Here is a 25,516-nt window from a genome sequence, read left to right on the forward strand (position 1 = left end):
GAATAAACACATCCAGATTGATCATGCCTGTCATGAGATGATGGAGATGAAAACGGTTGATATATTTCAGAGGAAAGAGTTTAATGCTTACAACTTTCTCACGTTAAAATCACGGGTATTTGTTTTATTGTAAACTTCTGCTCATGTACAGAAGGACAAAACTGAAAATACATCATACTGGTTTGGCAATCTGCCTGAGGCATCCAAAAAACATAACAATAAATAAGGCATTGGGTAAACTGTTAAAATAAAAGAAAGAAAACAAAAGGAACAAAACTCCCCTCTCTCGACTGACGAAGTCATGATACACAGTGGTAAAAGGTGAATTTAAAACAGCAGTAAATCAAGCACGGTTTACGGTAACTTTCCTTTACAGACTGCGTCATTGACACCAGTTGTATTGCTTCGGGAGCATATTGTATTTCTAATTACAAGCATTCTGGCTGCAGCTGTACAGTTCGTGATGCGACATCGTTTAGTCTTTTAGTCTTTCGTGGTCGAGGTGTGTCCGTTGCACCTCCTCGCTTCGTGTGCTTCGCAGGTCGAAGACAGCCACCAGTGTCCGTTGCTGCACGCCGTTAGGTCATTCGTTCGTGAACATGGTTAAGCTGAAGCACATGCCCTGATACAGACAGTGTAAGTCCACTTGAATGGAACAGTTTGCGTTTCCTCCGTAGCCTCGCAAACAGGTGAGTGTCGGGCTCGACGTAGAGTGAAACCCTCTTGCGTTGCTGAGGGTAAACAGTGTTTACGTTTGCTGATATGTAAGAATTTACCATTCCAAAAAATAAACATCTGAAAAGTGCATTTTTTTTTTTAGAACCATATGTATTTCTGTGGAAGTTACATGTATAAGCCACAACATTTAAACCACTGACAAGTGGAGCAAGTAACCTTGATGACATCTCACCCACTTAAACACTGCTGCAGACCAAGAATGGCCTCTCCCAGCAAGGCAACGCACTTTCAACCACTATATAAAACTGCCTACGAATAACTTCAGGGACCCCAAAATCGAGAGCCAACTGGGCATCAGATTAGAGCCACCACCGTGAAACCCACATGAGCCAAAGCATCCAGTGCCAACATCCCTGTCCCACACACCAACCTCTCAGAATTCCAGTGAATACACTCTGATGGATCAGAGGTGTTTGGCAAGGAGGATCCACACAATATTTGATAGGTGGTTATAAGATTGTGGCTCATGTGGTGTATGTATGTGTTGTAGTTAAAGTCACATTCCACACACAAATTTCACTTTTGAGTATCACACACCTTCTACAGACTTGATAAATTTCTTTCAAAATGTTACGTTTCAGCCTTTATAGTCACTCGGTTAGGGTAATGTTGATTGAGGATTCTTCAGAGGTGAAGAAAATAACACCAGGTTTCCCAGGCGTGGATTGAAACAAGCCCCAGACTAAAAGAAAAATTAAATGAAGATCGACAGTGATTAAAGTTTATGGTTTAGGATCAGGCTTAATCCATGTCTGGGAACGAGATGTAAATGTTCAAATAGCTGAAGAAACATCTGAGTCCACTCTACTGGAGATCTTGAAGGATAAGAACCAGAACGAATTTTTTTTTTTGTCAATTTTAATGCAATGAAACAACTGACCCTCAACATTAAAACACATTTTGAAAAAATTATGGACATTCAGATCATCTTTATGCCTATTCTAAGTTGATTAAATTGATGTGCAATATTAAAAAAAAAAAAAAAAAAAAAAAAGCTTATTTAGCATTTATTTGGTCAATGAATTATCAGATACTCCAAAATTGACTTCCAGCATCACTTTAAAAAAAGATATTTAATTTAAAGATGTTTAAAATGTGTGTCACCTAAAAAGAAAATTTTCAGCTCAATAAGCCACGAGCCCTTGTCACTGCTTACCTTCTACCTCCTTCTCTTTATGTGACTGCTTAGTTTTAAAATCTGCTGTACTGAGCATGGATTTTAAATAAATGCAAAAACAATAAATCTCCCAAAGCTTTTACCGTCACTCCTCAAGCCACAAAATAGGTGCTTAATACTCAAAAGTCATATGTGTGTATTGTCATCAGAAATTAAGTAGAGGTATGGATCCACTGGAGTCTTCTTACATTTGAGAAATTATTATTCCTGTTTGAAAGTCTAACAAATGCATACAATCAGAGAATCATCAAAATGCAGCAAGCCGGGTGGTGTTTTTGCAGATGGACAGTAATTGTTGTGCAGGCACTGGTTGAAGCCTCCTCTGAAGAAGCCTCCAGTGGACCTGTACCATTCGTGTGCGTGTGCATGTACAGTAAACAGCAGTGATGTCATCACAGTCTAATGTGTGCTGGTTAAAAGACCCCACCCCCCTCCCCTGTGTCTGGTAGTCTTGGTACTGTACTTCAATATTTTAATCAATTCCTCATCCGTTTAGCAGATGGCGGTGAACTGTATTGTATTTAAATGCCCTTTTCTCCATCAGGTCAAATTAAATTGAGCTTCATTTTCTCATATCATTGCATGTGTGTGTGTGTGTACATTTCTCTGTATGTGTGTGCATTAGTTAAAAGCCCAGTCAAAATCTATACTTCTCCCAGTCCTTCCGTGATGATGTACTTACTGATACATCCAGAAGATGGGAGGAAAAATATACTGATCATGACGCAAGCTTTAAACTCGACCCTCACCTACTCCCCTGCCTTGCTGTTCCCCCCTGCTCCACTTTTAAACTTCACTACCATGACGGTGATGTTATCAGGGCAGCCACGATAGAAAGACTGTAGGACGATGCTCTTGGCACCAAAGTGAGGCTCGTCCAGGCGCTCGCGGACAAAGCGCACTGCCTCCTCATTACTGAAGGCATCCCACAGGCCATCAGAGGCCAGGATCATGAACTCTGGCTGCAGTTTGTCCAGGTCAAAGGTCATTATGTCGGGGTCGGGAATGACTACGTTAAGGTTCTTCAGTGGGTAATCCCCGAGGGAGCGGGACATAGCGAGGATTCCCTGGACTCTCCACGATCCATTAAAACTGATGAAGCCTCCTAAAAGTAAAAAGAGTAAAAATTCTAATTTAAAGTTTAAGAAATAACTTTAATCACAACCTATTTCTAACACTGCATTGAATTTAACTCAGTGATTTCCCAGAACAGACCAACAGATGGCGACAAAGGACCCCATAGCAACAGCAGGTACACAACGCCTAAGCCTTATATTACACTCTTATACTCATTATTTACCTGCCCTCTTGATTCTCTTGCGCTCTTTAAGCTGATACGGCTTGTGGTCATGCGATAGGGCGACAGCATTCCCATCTTTGTCACACAACACACCACGCGAGTCTCCAACGTTGGCCACTGTGAGCTCTCTATCTGACAGCAGCGCCATCAGACATGTCGTTCCTGTGTGGGAAATTCAAAGAGAAGAAAAAAATCCAAACACTAATCATTAGTGATTTTTGTACTGTAACCAGCTACAAGTAAAAAAAACCTTAGAATTGTTACAGGCACGTCTTTGTGATCTTATATTATCCTTTAACTTTTTTATTTTAAATCACACCACAAAATATAACAAATCATTTTTATGCCAGATTAACAGTAATACATAAAACTAGATTTTGTTTTGTTTATGCTGGCTTTTGAGAACGTAACTCATGACTTCAGATAGCTCCAAATATTTGATTAGGCAAATCTTTTATTCCAGCTGCCCCTACTGATGCAAAACTCAAGGGATTTGTTTTGCTGCTTCGCAAACCTGTGCACCACTACACTACAGCAATGCACACAGTAGATATGTTTCAAGTATGGGGTGTTTTTTGTTGTTGTTTTTAAGATTTATTTTTTGTATTTTACCTATATTGTACAATGTAGAGGGTGGACAGAAAAGCAGGAAGAAGATGGGGGGATGACTTGCAGCAAACCCCACTCATCCCAGTGAGCTATAGCAGCACCTTTCCTGTAATGAATTTATTTTCACACTACCACAGAGGGATTTCAGAGGATAAAACTTAAATTACACCTTAAAGAATATGCTCGATGACATGTATGAATGTGAGCTTTAAAATAAATAAATAAAACATAAATAAAACAGAGTTTTCCATAATAAAGTTGCTAACCTGTGGGTCAATACTAGATCAAGCTCAATTATTAAAATTAATTTTATAGAGACACCATTGTGCCAGTGGCCAGTCATTAACTGTATCTTCACTATCCTGAGGAAATGCTGTGGCAAACTGTCACCAAAAAAACATCAATAATGAAAAATAATAGTAGGTCAAAAATATGAGGAAACTGTTTTCCCAGGCAGACGTATCAAATGCCACCGACCGATCAATCTGAACTGTTTCTCTGAAACATCAGCGTAAATCTGGATCAGCATAGTGTTACACAATCATCTCACTCTTCTAATTCAGCCAGCGTTTCGAGTGGGCTGTAGAAGGACTCGGTCAGAGACGTAAATGTCAGGTGGGAGTACGGAGATGAGAGGGTATAAGACAGGAAATTGTGAGGATTTTCTTTCATAGGTGAGGTTCTGCAATGCCACCAAGTCCCTTAAGAGGAGAGAGCGTGAAAATGAGAGTACTCGAAAACATCGTTCTTAACATGCCAACTTTCACGCAAACAGCCAGCTTTATTTTAAAGTGCACTAAAGGAATACTCTTGACACTTCTTGGCAAAAGTGCTTGCACAGTGTGTTTACAAGACATGTGAGACGTGCTTCCTCTATTTGTCTCATGTGGCAATTTTAGTTTCAAAGTTTCCCCCACACACACACTGACCACATATCTTTTTTCCCCCCCATTTCCTTCCTTCCACCCTCCTCCTCCTCCTTCTGACCTGCTTCATCGTGGTTTGCAGAGAGCTTGTCCAGCATGTCACGATCCACAGCCAGGATGCGCTGCTCGAGAATGCTGGCGTACGAGAGAGCGCTCTCTCTTTTCTCTCTCTCAAAGGCCTGCAGCTGCTGCTTCAGGGACTCGGGCAGGTGGGCCTTCACATAGTCAGCTGCAGCCTAAGACGTCAGAAAGGGAAGAAGGGAGGCACAGAGAGGATTAGACACAGGACAGTGCCTGTGATCATAACAAATAAGTAGAAAGAAATAGCAAACAGATGTTTCCTTAAACTGGTGCTGACCAAAACAGAGCCAAAAATAAACAAATACTGAAAAGTGGTCAGCAGTCAAACTCTTTTTATTTAATGCCTGCTAGATTTGTATATTGGATATACTGTTTATAAATGTAATGTTGATTTCTGAGGACTTTTCATATAACTTTTGGTGCCGTAATATATGGATAGATTTCATCGTGTTGAATAAATACAATGTTCCCCAGCTTTGAAAGACAGAATAAATAAGGTTATGATTCAGATTATTTTTTATGTCTCGCCAGGCAACACAACTTTAATTTAGAGGAGTGCTTTAACACCAGGTGTTCAGAGCTGAATTATTGAGCAACCTCCTCCTCTTCCAGCCCACTCCTCCACCTCCTCCCTTCATATATCTGCTTCCACCCTCGTTTTCTCCGCCAAGATTTCCATTATGCTAATGCTGTCAAATCAAATCTAAAAACGGGAGCATTTTACACCATCTTGATGTCCCTGCATTCATATTTCAGATTCACAGCTCCTACGAAACGAGGACACTTTGTGCCCTTCAGTCCACGCGCTTTCATTTTGCTCCCTTCAGACGTGATGCAGTAATAAAAAAATAATACTTGGGTTTATCAGGTTTATCCACGAGCGCAGTTGACATTTGAACCGTGTTATTGCTCAAAATATTTACCATGAAGTATATGGAATGTCTAATTATGTCTAATTATCAGGAGGGACAAATCAAGTCCCTGTCTGCTTCCTGTGCTCAATGATCTATTTAATGGAGGAGAAGCACTGAGGGAGGCTGGATCAGGGAAAGAGCTTCAAGTGTAAATTTCCATTTGCAGTAAATAGCAGGAAATGCCAGACTGAGTGCAGTTACAAACCTCTCAAAGGACTCCAATATTTTACAGCCTTTACATTTAATCAGCTAATGTAAAATATCATCTCAGCCCCATTTAAAGTGAAAATACAGATTATGGATCTTGATTTCTTATTAACTGTGCTGTTTTATTAAATTCTACTTCTTCCCAGAGCCAGCATGCAGGATTGAATTTTAGTTTGTACAGCAAAGTAACGTGAAAGCCCGTTTAAGGTGTAAACTAGTCAAAGGAAATAGTCTCTCCCCCTGTAAGGCAAGTTAAAAATGGAGCAGCAGCTTGTGCTGACTTTTATATTTCAAGGCCACAATTTGTGCCTTGATAGAAAATAAAAACTGTAGAGAAAAACACAGACTGTTTGAGGAATGTTGCGCATATTTTCAGAGCCAGGACACCCTGCACTCAGAGACGGCCTGTTCTATCTGCCCATATTTGGCTTGGCAGTATGGCTTCATTCAATATTGGTGATGTGTGAGGGTTTGTGTGTGCTTCCAAATGCACGAAAGTGCAAAAAAAAAAAAAAAGATCAGCAGCAAACAAATGTCACTTCCTACAGTTTGTGCCTGCATATCATTAGCATTGAGGGTCCCACGTAGTTTGTTTTTACTGGAGCCTAGTTTTTATACTGGGAATTGTGGTTACTGTGTTTGCATGTTACAGCATGTGTTCTGTGCACTGATGCTAATGACCCTAAAACAGCTGAGGTCGATGTCAAAGCAACCCAATACAAGTCCAAAGCCTTTGTGACTACTGATAAAAAGAAGGGGGGCAAACCTGAGTAAAACACATATAAACAAACCAGACAGAGCAACACAAATCTGACTTGTGAACTACAGAAACTAAAGGGAGCAAAGAAAAACAGTAGACACTGAGTGTGAAAAGGAGAAAGAGGGTGCAAGATCGGGAATTAGAGGAAAGAAAAATATTTGTTTACACAGTAGAAAGAGACAGAAAGGCTAAACACAGTCTGTTTGTTTACCTCCCTGTGACTGAACACATCCGGACGCCAGCAGTTACAGCATTTCTGGGAGCTAACAAACTAATGCCTGTTTCCTTAAGACAGAAAATTAATTGCCTGTGTCTAATGAATCCCTTAAGATGTGCTTAAAAGAGAGGATAGACTGGATGTAATCACCAACTCTTCTGATTTACTGTTTCAGATAGTTTTAAGGAAAAATCCCAGTTTCACTGTTTCAAGTCAAATGTGAACTACAGTTTGTTTTCTTGGCCTGTTAATGATACTAAACTGGATATTTAAAAGCTCTGAAGCGAAATAAGTTAGATTAAGAAATGAAAAAACATTTTCACAACTCCTTAATTTTCAAAATAAAAATAAAAACTGATATATTTATTAAGAAAACAGTAACACTTTATAATACGTCTTAGCCCATATTTCCTCAGATTTAATGTGGAATTTGAATGAAATTTGTTCTGAAATTAGGGTGCAATTTTATTAGGTACACCAGAATAAAGGGCTAAAACTCAAGTTTTGCTTTATACGTATGCAATTTAAACTTTTTGATATGTTTTATGGTGACCCCAATGAAAGCAAGAAGCTGAAACATGAACAATAAAGCTGTTCTTAATACTACAAGTGCTGCTCGAGCTTATTTCTCATAGGGCAAGGTTAAATAACTCCATAATAGGACCCAAGACCATAAAAAAAAGGTGCAGTTACAACATTAGACAGGAGGTTAAACCACTCTTTAACACAGCCCACACACTTTAAAGTAGAATCTATTTATTATTATTCAAGATGGGGAGTTTAAGGCACTCCACAATACAACTGCCACCTCTAAAAGTAAATTATACTTATGATGTCAGAAAGGGGTTTAGGCCACTCTACAATACAGCCCATGGCCCTAAAGGTGGGGCATATTTACATTGTAAAACTGTAAGGTTAAGCCACTTCATAAAATGGCCCACAAGTACATGTAAAGTACTTCAAGTTACTCACTACCTAAAAGTACTTACAGTAGAATTGCTACCCTCTTTAATCACATGTAGGTTTCTTATAAGTATTTGCAGGTAAATAAAAATTCACCCAAATTTCATCCAGTTTCAAAAATACATGTAAAATTTCAAGTTAAATCTGGAGGAATTACAAGCCAAGTCATGGACTGTATCATAAAGTGCAACAGATAATAAGTATGTGGAAAATATTCCAAATTAGAAATAAGATTTATGACTCAGGCTCGTTCCTATTTGCTCTACGGGAACAGCAGACCATTTTTATTGAGCATATACTGCATTTAGGGACAAGACTTCCTTTTTTCCATACTTTTATAGCTGCATGGCACTCTTATTCTTAGACGTTATCACTGCGTGAAATATGCAACAATATGTCCTATACTGGGAGCTCTGTGGGACAGTGGTGATGGTGTGACAGATGGCGCAGGACATTTGCTCTTCAGGCAATCCTGAGAAACAACTGACCCTTGATAACACGGGGCTGGAGCACACACACACGCACATACACACACATACTACAAACCATTGTTCTTGCACACACACACACACACACACACACACACACACACACACACACACACACACAGCCCTTTGTGATGAAATCCAAGTCACCTCCCTGATTGGCAGTGGTGGAGGTGTTCAAACAAGGGAATACAATGCTGGAGTGGGGAGGGGGAGCTCTCTACCACCCTTGTGGAAAGTTTGTAACCTTAACTTTTGTTATTTCAAACCCTGATTGGTAGCAAATTAACCCACTCAACAAGGCTAAATTAAGAATTTTTTTGAAGATCTATAAATGTAGCAGCATTAAATAAAACTGCACTCTAAGATACATCACGTTCTCTTTACCTTCCAAATTCACTGTGCTGCTAAAAAATAAAATAAAATAAAATAAAAGGGGCCCTCGTAACCTCTTGCTTCCAGCTTACCTCGCCACCATGACCATCAAATATCCCGAATATGGACGGGTGGCTCTTGTTGGTGATGTCGGTGAGCACCTCGAAGCGATCCTCCATGTGGTCTCTCCTCCCTTGTATGGAGTACACGGCTACGTTGTTATTCTTGAACTCCCAGGTTTTGGAGAACTCTGCATCCAGGACACTGAGGCCTCCCAGCCGGTCATTCTGCATCATCTCCGCCACTTTCCCCTTCACCATCTTCACCGCATCCCGGCTGGACTTGACGATGGTTTTGACTTCGTCCGTGTGGAAGAAATAACTCCACAGCGCCAGGCTTATGCATAACAGAAACAATGTCTCCGGCCTGAGGAGAAAATAACGCATGATCCGACCCAAAAGAGACAAGAGCGTCATTGTGTCTCCTATCATCACACGCAACCAAACTGCGGTCTGTCTCTCCCCCCGTCTGCACAATTCACTCCATCCGCTCAGCGGAACTAAGAAGAAATCGATTAACTACCACTGTGTCAGAAAAAGACAGGATTTAAACATTTGTTCGGAGCTCGGTCTGCCTGCTCCGAGCGCATTTACGCACTGTGCACAGCTTGGCTGCCAGACACCCGGCCGAAAACAGAGGACAAAAGAGAGGAGGCCACCCTCATTGGTTCAACACAACGTCTTGGTCCTATCCCCGGCTCTCTAAACAGCTGCAAGAGGATTCTCCGAGTTGAGCCGATCTCCCACAACCCATTGTAAAACGACGGATTTTCTGGGTTGGACCCACCACGCTGACAGACATAGGAGTCACTACGGGGACGAAGTGACTGCAATATGTCCTTCTTTTTCACCGCTGACCCCGTTCCTACTGTCAGATATGTGCCGATTCAGTCTCCGCATCAACAACACATTTCACATACACACACACACACATACACATACACCTTCCTACTTAAGAACTGTCAAACCACCAACAGGGAGCGAGAACAATATCGGAAATCCGAATGTGTGTTTAACGAAGCAAAATAGTAGAAGAGGCAGGAGCTGAGAGCAATGCGGCCAAATCGGGTGCTTTATGTTGAAAGACCAGCGGAAACGGTTTATTCACAGCGAGAAACTTCACGTCCACTCGTTCCTCAAATGCAGTCGGCACTGACGAGACTGCGCAGCCGCAAACTCAGACCATGCGCAAGCAGAACGCTGGACGAATGGTGGTGACTGCGGAATCGGATGATGAGGTCATCTAGTGTAATACATCACAGTCATAATCTAGATAGCGGCATTTTCACTTCGTATGACTTAAAATACTGTGTGATAATGTGATGTTTTATGGGGCTGCTGACTGTTATGGAGAACATTTAACGAGGCCCAAAATAAAAATGCAGCAGAATAGAAAACAGACATAAATTAGTCCCAATACTCATGCAACAGTATTTAAAAGTAGATAAAATTATGTGGTCGTTTCAAAACAGGCAGCTTTTGGCCCTAAACTAATGGGAAGCGATGTCTTTATGTTTTACAGCAGTGGTTGAAAAATGCCACCTCCTGGTGGCAGTTTAAGGTATAACACTCACTGCTAATTCTATAATTTACATTCTTGGAGTCAAATGATGGAGGGGGGGGGGGGGGCACATAAAGTTGTAAAGGGACAATTCCAGGCAGAGAAATCATACCAATTAAAAGCTTTAAATTTGGATTAATCACTCAATTAGACCTATTGGCACCAAATGTCAGTCCAGATCTTGTGTTATTTGCATACCTCATCCTTTCCCCCCTATTTTCCTCTCCTTAAGAATGCCTTCTTGACAACTACCACTGAGACTATTTCTGATCAGGCTTTGATGAACAGTAGATGGATCAACTGCAGGGCCCGATGCATGTCTCAGATCACCATTTTAACAGACTCTTGTTTAAAGTTTTTATCCCTCAAGGTTGTACAGAACGTATAGATAATAAAGCAGGATATGCTCAGTGGCGGCGGGAGCTCAGGAAGACCTCCGCTCAGTCTGACACCATCAAGTGCCTTTATTCTTTATCTTGGTTATATTTCTTCAGCAAACGGGCCTTCATCTGGGTGAAAACACGGTCCATGAACACACTGAATCTCTGCTCCCTAAGGGGTCTTCGATATGTGGTATTCCAGAAGTAGAAAACTTCCACTCAGGGTGAGAGTGGAAAATTCCACCAGGTAAATCTTCAACAATAGGAGGAGTCCTCAGTAACCTGGCAGATGCAAGAGCTCAAATTCAATCCAAGTCAGACAAAAGAAAAGAAAACAGTGAAATCAACTAATGATAACATATATGCATCTTCAAAGGGACAATTTTTAGTGGCCTGTATTTTACAAATCCAAAAAGGTTCATTTTGGTTAAGACTTCTTTGTCTAGTACCTCTCCGTACTGAAAGAATAATGTGGTTAATTCAAGCCCCTTATAGTGTAGAAGGATTATTGTTATGAAAGTCCAGGTAGTGCTTAGCCATGGGGTAAATAATGTTACCTGTGCGTATGGCATATTCGTGTTCTGCTAACCTATACAACCATCTTTTTATTCTATCAATGTAAAAAACACTTTGCAGCTGGGACACTGGCCTAAAGATTAAAAATGAGGTTTTAAAATTAAAATGGTTTATAGTAAACTCATTTTGTGAAGCAGAATCAACAAATGTCACACTCTGTACTACATTTAAGCAACGATTGCAATGAGCTTTAGGTTAAATACAACAATTCTTTGAGAATAAACTTATATAATTTCCATATGAAAGTGCCTTGAAGTTTTTGGATATCTTAGTGTACATGTATTCCTTCCAATGACCATCTAAAATGGGAGTGTTCTGAGTTCAGGAAGCCTTCCTTCTTAAAACAATTTGAAATATGTTAGGCCTTCAAACTGTGTTGTCTTTGGCATTTTGTGTAGATTCAACTAAAGAAATGGGAACACATTATGTGTTTTTGTGACAGGCTGCTGGTAACAAACTTTTATTATATAGACACACAACACCGGCTCATCCCTTAAGTTAAGTGCCTTTCTTATGCTTGAGCGATTCAAAGGTCAGTGTAAGGTGGCTAAAATAGTAGAGTTCAAGGACTGCACTGTAAATTAGTGTAAAAGCAGCCAATGTCCAAAGAAAAAGTTTGAAAAACCTTCAGAAAGCTGAGAGAATTATTGCTCAAGATCATTTTAAAACATTACGAGAAAGTCTGGCTGCTTGGAAGCAATTTTTTTTCTTTTCAGATTAAGGAGCATGCTTAAGGTAATCAGACCTAACCTCCTAGTTGTGCTTTTGTTTCAATCTTACAGCAAATTATTTCATATAAAATAACAATTTTTGTGGTGCAGTCATAAAATTTGCCAGGATGTCTACTAATGACCGCCTCCTTTTTATTTATTCATTTAATTTATTATTTTACTTTACTGGGAAAGTCCTCACTGATCAACTATTTCTAAATATCCAAATCTCTCATGAGTTCATTTCAGAAACTGAAATGACATCCAGCACAACTTTCGAGAGATGTGAAGCTCGGTTCACTGGTGCCAGGTTTCCGTGAGGTGTACTTGATTTACTGGGTTTACTTTTAGATCAAGGAGATGACTAGTTAGATTACTGGTGCCTGTTATAGGACACTGATCCTTGTCCCACTGTATCTGGTGATCTGTTTGCTTTGAGGTGCTGCCAAATGGTGTAGTGAGTTGACAACTCTCACTTGGTACTGCACTTGGTAACTCTCATATGAAACGGTATTCATTACCAACAATGTGTATGTTTTTGTGTATAAACAGTCAGTGTATGCAGGCATGTTCTTTGACTGTGTATCTGTCTTTGTAACTTTATATTGTCTCCTGTTTCTGTACAAAGCAAGCATGTGTGTGAGCAACACCTAGGCAGGTTGCACACTCCTGGGCCCTGGATTCATATCCAATATCACAAAGACATAAACTCTTGCCTTGTACAACAATCTGCTTTAGTTCGCATCCCTCAGGAGTCATGTAATCTGTTGCTGCCAGCCCACCTGCCACCCAATAACCCCAGAGTTTTCTGTCCCTTGTTCTGTCATTGGCTTAGAGGCACATAAGCTGGAGAACCAGGGCAATAAAAGGAAGGAAGAAAAACTGCACCGACCACTTGTTCTGAGGGACGGAGTGAAGAATCAAGTGTCATCAACAGGTAAGATGCCCTCTGTGCTATTTGTCTGTGATGCAAGATAAATGATCAGCGCTTCACCCGTTTTGCCTGAATTCTTCCATTAGATTATTGTGCCCAGCCGTCAATATGCCACACCTTCGGGCTGTTGTGCTGACCACTCTCTGCATGGCCCTAATGGCCATGCTGGCAGCTGGTGCCAGAACCACACGCTGGCCCAAACCCCAGAGCACCAAGAAGCCACCTCGAGCTGGCGCCAGCGGTGATGGAGGTGGACGATTTGGACGAACCACGACAACGACCCCATCCCCTACAAGCAGCCTGAACACTGAAGAAACAACTGACATTATGATGGATGCATATTCCCTGCCCTCTACAGATAGCACGACATACTCCATTGACACATACCCCACTGAATTTCACACTGATGCTATAGTGCCCCCTGGGAACATCCTTTCAAACTTTACCCTTGACTACAACGAATGCTTCTTCAACTTCTGTGAGTGCTGTCCACCAGAAAAAGGTCCCGTAGGGCCTATGGGAGAAAGAGGGCCAACGGGGCCACCAGGTGAGAAGGGCATTCCAGGTGAGACGGATTTTAACTTTTTTTATTGTAAGGGAAATTACAGTTTAAGTCAAAGATTTTATTCTTTTTACTCACGTGTGTTGTCAGGGTTGCCAGGAGAGAAGGGAGAAACAGGGCCCAGAGGACCTCCCGGACCAGCAGGATTACCTGGAGCCAATGGACTCAATGGCGACATAGGTACAACGAGGCTTGACAGCAGGAGAGTTCTTGAATGTCTAAGGGTTTCTCTCTCTGTGTCTCTCTCTCCTTTTGTGCGAAACGCTGTTTTGTATAAGTACTTTTTGGATGTCATTTTCTACGCTTTATTTATCAAAACTGCTGCAGGTGAAAAAGGTGATCCAGGACCTGCAGGTCTACCTGGTACCCCTGGTATGCCAGGAAAACCTGGAGAAAAGGGTGTGTAGTTTCCTGTAAGAACCTGGCTACACATGTGCAAAAGTCATGGTTTATAGTTATTGTTTCTCAAAGTGCATTGAGGTACATAATAACATATTTTCATTCAAATCTTTCTTCCTAAATAAACATAAACCCTCCACACACAGGTGATCCAGGCCCCAAAGGAGAGAAAGGTGAACGTGGCTTCCCTGGTCTAAAAGGGGACCCAGGAGAAAGAGGAGAGCCTGGCCTGAATGGGACTAAAGGCATCCCTGGCCCAGAGGGGCTGATGGGTCCCCCAGGGATTCCTGGGTCAAAGGGTCAGAAAGGTGAACAAGGGCAGCCAAGTGAGTGTTTGCCAGGTGAGAAAGGAGAGAAAGGTTATCATGGACCCCCAGGTCTAAGAGGTGAGATGGGCCCCCCAGGACTGAATGGAGCTGACGGTGCACAGGGAGAACGGGGGGAGCCAGGGCCTCCAGGAGGGAAGGGTGATACTGGACCCAGAGGCCTCCCAGGTGGGAGGGGACTGGCAGGGTTGAGGGGAGAGAAGGGGCCTAAAGGTCCTCGTGGGCCTCGGGGTCCCAAAGGACCTCCGGGTCAGAGTGCCGTTCAGGTTCGATCTGCCTTCAGTGTAGGTTTGTTCCCCAGCCGCTCCTTCCCTCCGCCGGGCCTGCCTGTGAAGTTTGATAAGGTGTTTTACAATGGGGAAGGACACTGGGACCCGGGACTCAATAAGTTCAACGTCACATACCCCGGGGTCTACCTATTCAGCTATCACATCACTGTGCGCAACCGGCCTGTGCGTGCAGCCCTGGTGGTTAATGGAATGCGGAAGCTACGGACAAGAGACTCTCTGTATGGCCAAGACATCGATCAGGCATCTAATCTCGCGCTGTTGCAGCTGAACGAAGGTGACCAGGTGTGGCTGGAGACACTGAGAGACTGGAATGGAGTTTACTCCAGCAGTGAAGATGACAGCACGTTCTCTGGCTTCTTACTTTACCCAGACATAAAGACCAAACCTACTGAGCTGACAAACCTGTGAATGCATCCTTGACTGAGCTCTGATTTGAGCCTCTCGCAGACTCTGCAACTTTCAGCCTTTTGCACTGCTCTGTCATTTTAATGTGATTCAGCTAAGCACTGCTGCTCAGTATCCGCTAGCTCCCATGCTAATCAAACCAAATGCTTTACTTGCCTTGCTGTACCTGGAGACGGCCCGATTAATCTTCTGTATGCAACATTTCAGCTCTTTGTAACACTGCATTAAAAATGACTGTGCTTGAAACTGATGACCCTTGGGTTGTATTTACACAGAAACAGCTTATACACTCATTTAAAAGCTATTTGCCATTGCAAAGAGAAGGGAAAAGCTCAACGCCAGTGAACCATTTGTATTACTTGGACATAATTTAAATAAATGACGTATTGCATTTGTTTCCCACTAGAGGGCGCAAGGTGTTCAATTTTTGGACAGAAGCTCTGGAGATTAATACACAAAGACAGTAGGCTAGAAAAACATAATGGTCCCACAAATATTTCAGATAAAGATTGAAAGTGATACCTCTGTCGTGATGTTATTGAAAAAACTGCACACTACGGCAACGGTATACGACAAGGGGAAAAAGGCAAGTCTGGATGATTCACTGGAACGCAGAAAGTAATATGATTTAAAAACCACATTATATATACATGTATGTACACATATATAATTGATATTACACCCCCATAACGTCATACACCTTACTCCTGAGCAGAGATGATAACCCTCTGCAGTAGATCAAGCTGCACCATAAATTATACTCTAATGCTCCCACACTGCACAATGAAAAATAGAATAGAATAGACTTTTACAAATACTATATCTCATTAGACGTTAAAGAGTCAGGACCTCTCACCAGATTATAGCCGATAATAACTCACTTACTTTTATACAGCAGCAATTCATTCTGAAGATAAATTACATTCAGTACATTCGGTATACACTCAGCCACACCGAGATGCTCTGAGACTTTTTATGTTGTGACGTGTTCGTTAAATGTAGGAGGCAGGGGAGCTGCATTAGCTGGTTTTAAAGCTTTTCTTTATGCAAGGTTGTAATTAGGCACAGTCACATATTTTTCTAAGCACATATGATACACTTACACATACAACAAAATGTATAAGCAAGATGAAGTTTTACATACTAATAATGTAACTTGTGCAACAATTTTTACAGAAATGTATCCTCAGATTACCTGACTGAAGCGTGAATATGAATCTCAGAGTCATAATGATCAGTGTATCTAAGTATCAACATTTCATTGGGAGTGAGACAAATAAATGAGATTTAAATCATTTTAATTTATAAAAACTATTAAATAAATATATTCTTCAGGGCTTTCTCCCACTCGGAGTCTTAAATAACAACAAAGCTTTAAAATTGGACATATACCTGAGAAGTGTATTTTCACTCTTCAATGCAATTTAATAAAAAAAGTACTTAGTGTGTGTATTCATTTACAAATCTGCGTAACACTTTGATTTACTCTGGAGAACATGTGTTGCCTGAGGGGGATTTATATTTCAGGTTGTACACTCAACCAAGACTGCTGCCTGTAGGAAGATAAACAGTTACTAAAATCAAAAACACTGTATCATAGTAGACACAGAGGATTTCTATTTACACTGATGTCCGAATTTTAAGGCAGCATTTTTTTTCTCTGGTGTCTTTCATGAAAAAATTTAGGAGGCAGGTAATGTTTTTCTTTTTCAGGTCTATCATCCACACTAAGTTAAGTTAAATCATACTGCAATTTATATACAACTGTAAATACAATTGTGAAAACTTTGAAAAGAATTATGGAGTATTTATGTAGCTGATCACCAGTGATTATTCAAATAACATTTAAATACAAAAAACATTTAAATTGTTCAGACAAAGTTAGAATTTTCAACACCAAAACTTTCCCCGCTCTTTTTTTTTTAAATTTCTTTTGATTTCATCCTGATCAAACACCACCAGATTTGGTTAGCAATCAAGAAACATCAATGTTTGGCCAAAATGAAGAACCTTAGAATTACTAAGAACTTTAGACCTAGTTTGGAAATCTCCTTATCCTTACCAAAGTGACATTTGAAGAACTCAAGTTAAACTGACATGTTTTTTTCTTTCTACCTAATTATAACAGTGAATTAAAGAGTAAATGACAGCTTTATAATAAGGAGTCACTGATGCTGATGCTATCGAACTTGATAAAAATAGTCTCCAGTGCAGCTCCATCAAATTGGATGTGACAGAAATGAAGTACAAACAATAGCTGCTTTCGTTTAAGTAGTGTTAGGCGTGCTCAGCAACAGCCTGTTCCCTGTACAGGAACCTTCAGACAGGAAGTGGTGAAGGTAGAAATATCTCTCAACTGGAAAAGCTTTATTGATTGGAAGATTGACTGGAATATTATGAATTAATTTACTTTTATGAGGAATATTGAAGGGAAACCTGTTAAAGAGGAAAGCCCAGAATAACATCTCCATCTACTGGTGAAGGATGTATATTTCTGTCAAAGTTCCACCTTATTCATGCTGCTGTTCATGTTGATGGTGGTGTGTGTGCGTTTGTTAAATGTTATTTTGCTTGTTTGTTTATAGGCCTATCTGCGGATATGTGTGCATAAGTGTGTGTGTGTGTGTGTGTGTGTGTGTGTTTGCATTTATGTATTTTCCTACTACTCTGTGTGAAAATATAAATAACTACCTTGGCGGTGTGTGCAGTGTAATCTGCTCCCAACAGGCTGGATTCCCACTGTGAGAAAGACAGTATATTGTTCCTGCAGCACTACAGATAACAACTCATTAGCATACTGAATCATTTGGCAGCAAGAGCCACTCTGCCACCCATCTGCACTGAGCTGATAAACACACACACACACCCACACCAGCTCTCTCTCTCTCACACACACACACAGATCCATGCAGTGGGCATACGCATACACACAACGCTGCTCTCACAAACACATGCGCACACACCCGCAACAATCTTCCTCTCATTCGCTCTCTTTCAATCCCTGTACACTCCCTGTATCCCTCTCATTTGTGAGTCTGTGTCTTTTTGGAGAGTTAGGAACACTGGAGCAGGTAAATGTTTGGCAGGCACTAACCCAGAGAACCCCTCCGCGGAGTCCCAGCACAGCCAGAGCACAGCGCGGGAGAGGTCTCCAAACACCTGGATGTCTCTGATGCTCTCTGGAAGCAATTATAGCTTTCAGAAATGTCTAAGTGCTGATTCTGTTGTAGCAGTGGTGGCACAGTCCTCTGTGAAAACTTATGAGATATAGGGAAGAAGTCTTGAAAAAAAAGTGCTTAAGCTACACCTACAAAGCTAATTTTTTTATTAATGAACACAGGCTGGGGAGCATAACTTCAATAAGTAAAGAATTTATGGGCGGTGGAGTCTTGATCAGTGTGGCTGTTTCACAGTGTGTACAGACACAGCAGCAGACAAACGAATGCAGTGGAGGTTGTCAAAACCACTTTCACAATGGCAGGATATCCTGAAGGTCACCGAGCCATGTTAACCTCCACAGGAAGTTGTCACTTGGTGGGAGGAAGAGAGGATTCCAGCATTCATTGGAGGAGTTTCTCTGAGGAGGGCTGGCTTTAGCTATAAACCAAGAAGATATGGTGGGAAACAGCTGCGAGGAATGTCATTATAGGAATTAATCACTGAGATTATGCAACTCTTAAATATGGTGTAAAATATGGAAAATATTTCACATAGTATGAGAAGGGCCACAAGACTACCGTATGAACTCAGCTGACTTGAAATGCACTGCAGTCAACCCACAGCGTGTTTGAGTGAGATCAAATATACAAGACTTTTCCTCTGTTTGTTTTATTCATTTTTTTAATATAAAATTCATCAATTTAACATTGGATATATTTATAGATACAGCTATAATACAACAAATATGTCATTACCAAACGTACAATGTCCCTTTACTGCAATTCATAAAATACCATAGTTACCAAAGGTACCAATATAGGCTACTAGGTCCTGCTGAAAAAGCAACAACAGTGAGCAATACATAAGTGTCTTTGTCAGAAAACTGCTGGTGTTCTTATGATATTAACACTGTGTGGTGATGGTGTGCGTGTGTCTGTTTGCACGTGTGTGCGATCCAGATATTAGTCACGTTGCGGGGCCCTAAATCTGTTTATACACTCAGATTATTGGCATTTCCTTTCCTTAAGAGAACAAAAGGCACATCTCCATTAAGTGCATCATTAACTTCTAAAATGAAGACAAGTTTCAAAGGAGAGTCAGGGTTAAGGTTGGAGAAGCTGGAACTGCTGTTAAGGTTAGAATCGGCTTCCCGGATGGCTGTCACGATCTGAGACCGCTTCAGTATACGACTGCTGTGCTTAGAAGAATTTGCAATATCATTAGTTTTGCAAGATGTTTAAATTTGACATGACAATAATAGTAATGTCATATTAATTCATCTTTAATTCTGATTATTGTGTTTTTGTTTCCTTTTTCTTCAATGAATTGCACTCAAAATACTAGCGGAGAGAATCTGTAACCACACCTGTACAAAAGTGTACAAAATAAGAACAATTACATAAAGCAGTATCGTATGCGTATCAACAGTAAGCTATCAGTGGTCAACACCAAGATGTGGTGACACAGCCCGTCTCTGGGAAATCAGTGTAAGTCATTTTCATATACTCTTAAGTCATGGATGTGCAACTTTGTGCGTGTGTGTGTGCGCGTGTGTTTTAATGTGTCGTCTGTACATGTAAGTGTAGAATATGGCAATGAAGGGATTTATTTGTGTACCTTACTAAACTACAACTGATTTACAGTTAAAAAAAAAAACCCAACAAACAAAACCAAACACTGCAACATTCATATAAAAAAGGACTGCATGAGTCATGTCGTGATTTCATTTGACCCACACTTTGTACACTGCATGTCTTGTACCTCCACAGCAATTTCAAATAGATATATTCATTCCAGGCAGTGTGATTGTTTTCTGCTGTCTGCTGACAGATTTGGTGACATTTTCTCATCACCAAAGTGTAACAGAAGTCAATTGTACCACAATTGATGTACTTATACGTTCAGTCGCTTGCTTTACTTCTTTTTTCTTTCCTTTTTTTTTTAGTTCATCTAATTTCTCCTCCTTGTCATCCTGTCTCCTAAAAGACAATTTTGCTAGTAAACCCACTGACAAACACACTATGGTACATCTTAATCCACATGACTTGAATTTGAGTCACTATTATTACATTGTGCAGTGGAAATATATATGCTATTTACAATGCATACGAATCGCATGGGTACAATTAGGGTCCACTCAGTGTTTTTATGGCCTCAGAGTGAGGCAAATTTTCCTTTGTGTCTTTAAATTAAAACACCGAACTTGTCGAGGATAAATCTCCCGGTGTGCTTGTTACTTTCGGCGCCGTGCAAGCAAGGTGGATCAATTCCAGTGGCATCATATTGTAATTAATAGTGTCATCAGTGAAACATTGATCCTCTGAATAAAACGCTTGTCGTTTGAGTGACGATTGCCTGATTATTATTAGTTTTTGTTTCTTTGCTCTTTCTTTCATATATTGGGGTGTTTCTATTGTGTAAGGATATCCAGTCTTTGGCGCTTTCAAAGCACTGAAATCCGCAGGTCTATCAAAGACATGAGACATGCAGAATTTACAAGTCTTAAATTCATTAAACTGTTCAGCGTGGAAGCGAGAACACGCTCGTCGTCCAGTTTGGACAGCACTATCTCAATATGCGGAGCTTAATTCTCCTTTCTACACTGATGACTCAAAAATTACAGGGTCTGAGTGTGTCCGCCTCTTTTTTCTTTTTTTAGTTCCTCCATTTCACTCTCAGGTGCTGTGTTGTTGTTTGTTGGCGTCAGCATCATCGGCGACTCGAGTTATCTAACGGGCGTCCATTGCGCCTCAGATCCCTAGTAGCTAGATGAAGTGGGGGTCCGCGAGATGTTGCTAGAGTCCTTGGAGCTGGAGGCGAGTCCTGGTCCTCCATGAAGCTTTCAGGACTGCCTTCAGCATCGCCATCAGGTAGGCTTCCGCAGCTGGAGCCTGGCGACATTGTCTCCAAAAGATCATCCCTGGCTAAGCCCACTACTGTGTCCTGGTGCGGTCCACCCTGAGGGCCCCCCTCGTGGGCGGCAACCCCAACCAACAGCCCTGTGTCCCCATCAGTTGTGCTGCCAACATTCCTCCCACCATCCTGATCCTCGAGGAGGTTGGAGAGGAAACTGATGTACTTCATAGCGAGCCGCAGTATCTCGTTTTTACTCAGCTTCTTGTCGGGAGGGTGGGTGGGAATGAGTTTACGAAGCTCTGCAAATGCCCCATTTACATTCTGCTGCCGCCAACGTTCACGACTGTTTGTGAAGATGCGACGTACAATCTTTGGCTGGCCAGCTAGCAGAATGGAAAGAAGGAGAAAAAGACAAGAAAAGGGGAGAGTAAGGAGACAAGGCACCAACACATTTGCAAAAAAAAAACAATGAAATGCAGAGCTGAAGCAGAAAATATGGTTTGTAAAACGATAAATCAACAGAAGCGCAAAAGTAAGAGTGGGAGAAGAAGCAGCAGGAGATGCACAACATTTATTTGAGAGAAAGTACAGGATGAAAATAACAAACTTCAACAAATTCTAAAGCAGTAACTTTTAAAATTGTCCTCCGTATATGGCCACAGATTATTTTTAGCTGATGGATCAGATGTGTGCCATATGTGATACAAGTGAAATGGTTGGTGTGGCATGCCAATCTCCTTAAAGGTTGTCAGGGAGCCTGTGTGCTCCCTATTTGACATTCTAAATATTTTTTATTTAGTTAGTCATAGTAAAATGCTTCACTGCAGGTAGTCACATCCTCTCACCCTTCAACAATGGTGTCTTCTAAGCTATTGTTGCCCTTGGAACACACCCAGTCTATCTTAATCCTTCAGCCCACTCTGCAGTAAAACCTTGGCATGGAGGCAGGAGCACCCCCATCCTCCACTCCTGTACATGGCAGTGAGTGGGCAGCAGTGGAAAGGATGTTTCAAATGAAATAAACCCCAAATCCGCCTGAAAAGGGTTTACTTTAATGGCATGCAGGTACATGTATTTGACATTCAGATTAGCATTTATTTAGCCCCGTGAATTATGATGCATTTATTCTTCATGGGTGAAGCCCTTTCTGAATTTTCCTTTGGCAAGGCATCTTCTGCAAGACTCAGATTAGGTACGGTATAGCTCCATGTCAGTGAATGAATGACAATGGTGATGGAGAAGGGACGTTTGGGGGGGGGGGGGGGGACTAAACTGGCAGAAGGAGGACACGGCAGAAGTGCATCTTACCATACTTATAAAGATCTAAAATGCGCCTACCCTCGTCGAGTTCAACCTCATAAGGCGCCGGGCGGCGCTTTACCCTGTTGCTTGGGTACATGCTGTACTGCTCCGACTCTCCTCCGAGACTATGTCAACAGAAAGGAGACAAAAGGTGCACAGGTACATTAGGTTACATGAATTCCACTGTACACAGTTTCCTTCATTGCTTCTAAAAGATCTTAATGCTCTCCACTCATTGCAGCAGGACACACACACACACACAAACACACACACACATTATCTGTCACATATGCACATGCTCAATAATGTAAACATAATGTAACCTCAGTAATACAATAAGCGTCTTGCCCCCTATTCTTTTACAGAAAGGCATAATTGTGTCTAATAACCATCAAACTTTCTATGTGCATTCATGAAACTGTATGTTTTTTGTTTTGTTTTCCCCCCCCCCCCTTTCTTCAGCCTTTACCTGTTGATGGCGGCGAGAGGCTGTGCCAGGTTGTAGAGCATCGCCCGCGCTGGGACAGGGAACGCGTTTGGGCTCAGTTGGACCATTCGAGCGTCGTCTCGTTGCGGCGGCGGCAGCGGCAGCGGTGGAGGTCTGCGAAGTTCCGTGATCGGCACCAAATGGCTCTCAGTCCTCTGTTGCACCGCTTTTATAGCGTCCCTCCTGGAGAGCTCGATCACCGGCACTTCCCTTTTCAGGTCAAGGGCGTTGTGAGAGGCAGTTTCCTTGGCAACGCCGTTGATGATGATGCTGATGCTGGTCCCGTTGTTCGAGTTCTGCAGAGGAACGTCATCCGTCTCCTCAACCCCCTTGAAGCTCCCTCCCCTCTCCTCCTCCTCATCCTCCTCCTCTTCTTCCTCCTCCCCCTCCTCTCTCCTCGGCTCCTCGTCCTCCTTGCATCCGTTCTGTCTAGAGATGATGGCGGAGTCCTCCCGTTTATTAGGACCGGACCCTGCATCGGGACTTTCGGGACAAAGCTCCTGTTGCCGCTTTTCCATCATTTTTATGCCGTCACCACTCGCTAGAGTCCACTACGTCCTAAATGAGATTTCCCTCGATTAATCCATAGTTCAGTGCATCGTTTGTGGCAAAATGTCAGATATAACCACGCATTTGCTGTCCACGCAAGCCTAAAGAAAATTAACAATGAAACATCATCACCGAGCTATTATCCTGGCTCGTATCCTTATTCAAAGTACTGTTCTTAAACTGTAAATTATATGAATACTGTAAAGCTTAAATTAGCAAATTGAATTAGCAATTAGATGACCCCCCCCCCCCCCCCCCCCCCCCCCCCAGGTGACACATTTTATTCGACATTTTTCAAACTGAATAAGAAAAGGCCAAAGATTTTCCTGTGATATTGTTCTATGACAAAGAAATAACTCGGCACTCTATGACCATCACATTCAAACATCTCGCAGTTTTCCAGGATCAAACCATTATTATCAAACTATCCAAGGTGAGAGTGTTTTCAAGCTAAATAGAAACACGATGAATTCTTTTCAGGGCTCACTGGATTTTGTTTTTTATTTTGTTTGAAATTTCCACGGTTGATTATTTTGTCACCATTTAATTTACAGCTGCAGGTGTAACCCGTTATTGTATTTATTTTTATTAGGAGTCTTGTCTGCTCCTGTTTGTTTTATTGTTATTATGAAGCTCTTATCAAACGCTTGCATGGCCTTCACTGCTACAGTTAAGGCGTTACGCCTATATCTTACAGGGACGTTAGATGTCCGCGTTAATTATAAGATCGGATATTAGAAGCATCATATTCGCTACTGTTAAATGTAAAACTATCGTGGAGGAAAGCTGTGGATGCGAGGACTAAAAGGAAGGTTGATAATGACCACTATTCGTCGAAGTTAAAAAAAATAAGAAAAATAAAAATCCACCTTTCTGCTTTTCCTTCCTCCCCTTGCAAATGAAAAATAATAGTCCAAAAAATGCTCGAACGGGATCGTTTTCACGCGCAAAGAATTAATAGCAGGTCGTCTAAATTTTTTTTTGTTTTATCGAGGGTAAGGCCATATTAGTGCTGGTGTTAACACCGAACATCAAGAGTTTCCCACAATGACCAGTTTCAGGTGTTTCAGACGTAACTCATTTGATAAATTTCCTGGAAATGTTTTTTCCTTTTAAACGAACGGCAGACGGAGAATTAAAAAAAAGAAAACGCACCATAATTTCTGGGAATTCTCCAGCAGGCCTCGCATCCGTTATTTCATGCCGTAGACTCCAACCATCCGATCGGACAATAGCAGAAAATATAGGCTAAAAATGTCGCTCATTACAGCAATAAAACCAAGACGAACGCGCTCAAATTACCGCGTACAGAGCGAAAAATGCGCTGGTTTAAATGAAGAGATGTGTTTTTGGGGGGACTTACCGTTCCAGCCGTGTTGTTGATGTTACTGTGTAAGTGGAGCCATTTTGTGAGTGGGTCATCCATGTCTGAGGTTTTTCTTTTTTTTTCCTCTCTCTACCAGTTGTAGAGTAGTGTGTGTATGTGTGTGCGTGTGTATATGTGTGTATGCGTATGTGTGTAGCTGAGTTATTCCTCGCCGCATCCAGTGCGCTCCCTCAGTATGGGGAGCGGAACACAGGCCGCAATGTGGCCGAGTGAGATAAGCGCACGGCAGCGGCCTCTTCATTCCCGATAAGCCCCTAAACCCATTATTTATGAAATGATTCATTATTATTTGGCTGTCGTGGGCTATATAGTCTTGTGGAGGGCAAAGCATTTAAAAAAAAAAAAGCAAACAGGCACATCGCAACGGCCTGTATCAACGTGAGGTGGTGTAGTGTAGCCTGAGCTACAGTTGAGGTGTTTTAATTTTAATTTTTTATTTTTTTACGCAATAAACAAAAGCTCAGGTTAAGCTTTTGACCTATTTATATTTTCAACAAAGGGTTTTTTTTCGCTAAGCTCATTTATCCTGCAATAAGATAACTGATAATAACAGAGGGCCCTCTACCTTTTTTCTTTTTGTATGTTTTATATTATTTTATTTTTTTTGTTCAGTTTATTCTGCCCATTAATCCATATCCATTTCTGCGCCCCGAGGATGAATGCGCCACTGATACAATGGGCTGGTAAAAATGAGGTGGTCTAATCATTTTGACACCATTAATTGAATGTGACACTATTTCTTTATCGATAAACACGTTCATAATAAAATGTGCTGTGTGTGTGTGTGTGTGTGTGTGTGTGTGTGTGTGTGTGTGTGTGTGT

The 25,516-nt window shown here is 41.4% G+C and overlaps 3 protein-coding genes across 8 annotated transcripts; 1 reads left to right on the top strand and 2 right to left on the bottom strand.

Moving 5' to 3' along the window:
• Positions 1-98: 98 nt before the first annotated feature.
• On the bottom strand, positions 99-9,823 carry ppm1la (protein phosphatase, Mg2+/Mn2+ dependent, 1La). Its single transcript, XM_040021808.1, has 4 exons — positions 8,845-9,823; positions 4,812-4,986; positions 3,216-3,377; positions 99-3,020 (listed from the first exon to the last, which is right to left on the bottom strand). The coding sequence occupies exons 1-4, from the start codon at positions 9,241-9,243 to the stop codon at positions 2,665-2,667; spliced, it is 1,092 nt and encodes a 363-aa protein (XP_039877742.1). The 5' UTR covers positions 9,244-9,823; the 3' UTR covers positions 99-2,664.
• Positions 9,824-13,040: 3,217 nt separating this feature from the next.
• On the top strand, positions 13,041-15,496 carry otol1a (otolin 1a). 4 transcript variants are annotated; one of them, XM_040021797.1, is made up of 4 exons: positions 13,041-13,537; positions 13,625-13,714; positions 13,862-13,933; positions 14,080-15,496. In XM_040021797.1, exons 1-4 carry the CDS (start codon positions 13,081-13,083, stop codon positions 14,955-14,957), a joined length of 1,497 nt encoding a protein of 498 aa, XP_039877731.1. In that variant the 5' UTR covers positions 13,041-13,080; the 3' UTR covers positions 14,958-15,496. The 4 variants fall into 4 exon arrangements, with proteins under 4 accessions (XP_039877731.1, XP_039877732.1, XP_039877729.1 ...); XM_040021798.1 differs by having other exon boundaries at positions 13,041-13,519; XM_040021795.1 differs by having other exon boundaries at positions 13,625-13,933.
• Positions 15,497-19,857: 4,361 nt separating this feature from the next.
• tal1 (T-cell acute lymphocytic leukemia 1) lies at positions 19,858-25,497 on the bottom strand. 3 transcript variants are annotated; one of them, XM_040021806.1, is made up of 4 exons: positions 24,671-25,497; positions 22,741-23,316; positions 22,278-22,396; positions 19,858-21,352 (listed from the first exon to the last, which is right to left on the bottom strand). In XM_040021806.1, exons 2-4 carry the CDS (start codon positions 23,277-23,279, stop codon positions 20,823-20,825), a joined length of 1,188 nt encoding a protein of 395 aa, XP_039877740.1. In that variant the 5' UTR covers positions 23,280-23,316; positions 24,671-25,497; the 3' UTR covers positions 19,858-20,822. The 3 variants fall into 3 exon arrangements, with proteins under 3 accessions (XP_039877740.1, XP_039877739.1, XP_039877741.1); XM_040021805.1 differs by having other exon boundaries at positions 22,741-23,408; positions 24,671-25,496; XM_040021807.1 differs by having other exon boundaries at positions 22,308-22,396; positions 22,741-23,408; positions 24,671-25,491.
• Between the last annotated feature and the right edge of the window lie 19 nt (positions 25,498-25,516).

Source organism: Simochromis diagramma, unplaced genomic scaffold (assembly GCF_900408965.1).
Source record: "Simochromis diagramma unplaced genomic scaffold, fSimDia1.1 OVJJ01000205.1, whole genome shotgun sequence".
NCBI lineage: Eukaryota > Metazoa > Chordata > Actinopteri > Cichliformes > Cichlidae > Simochromis > Simochromis diagramma.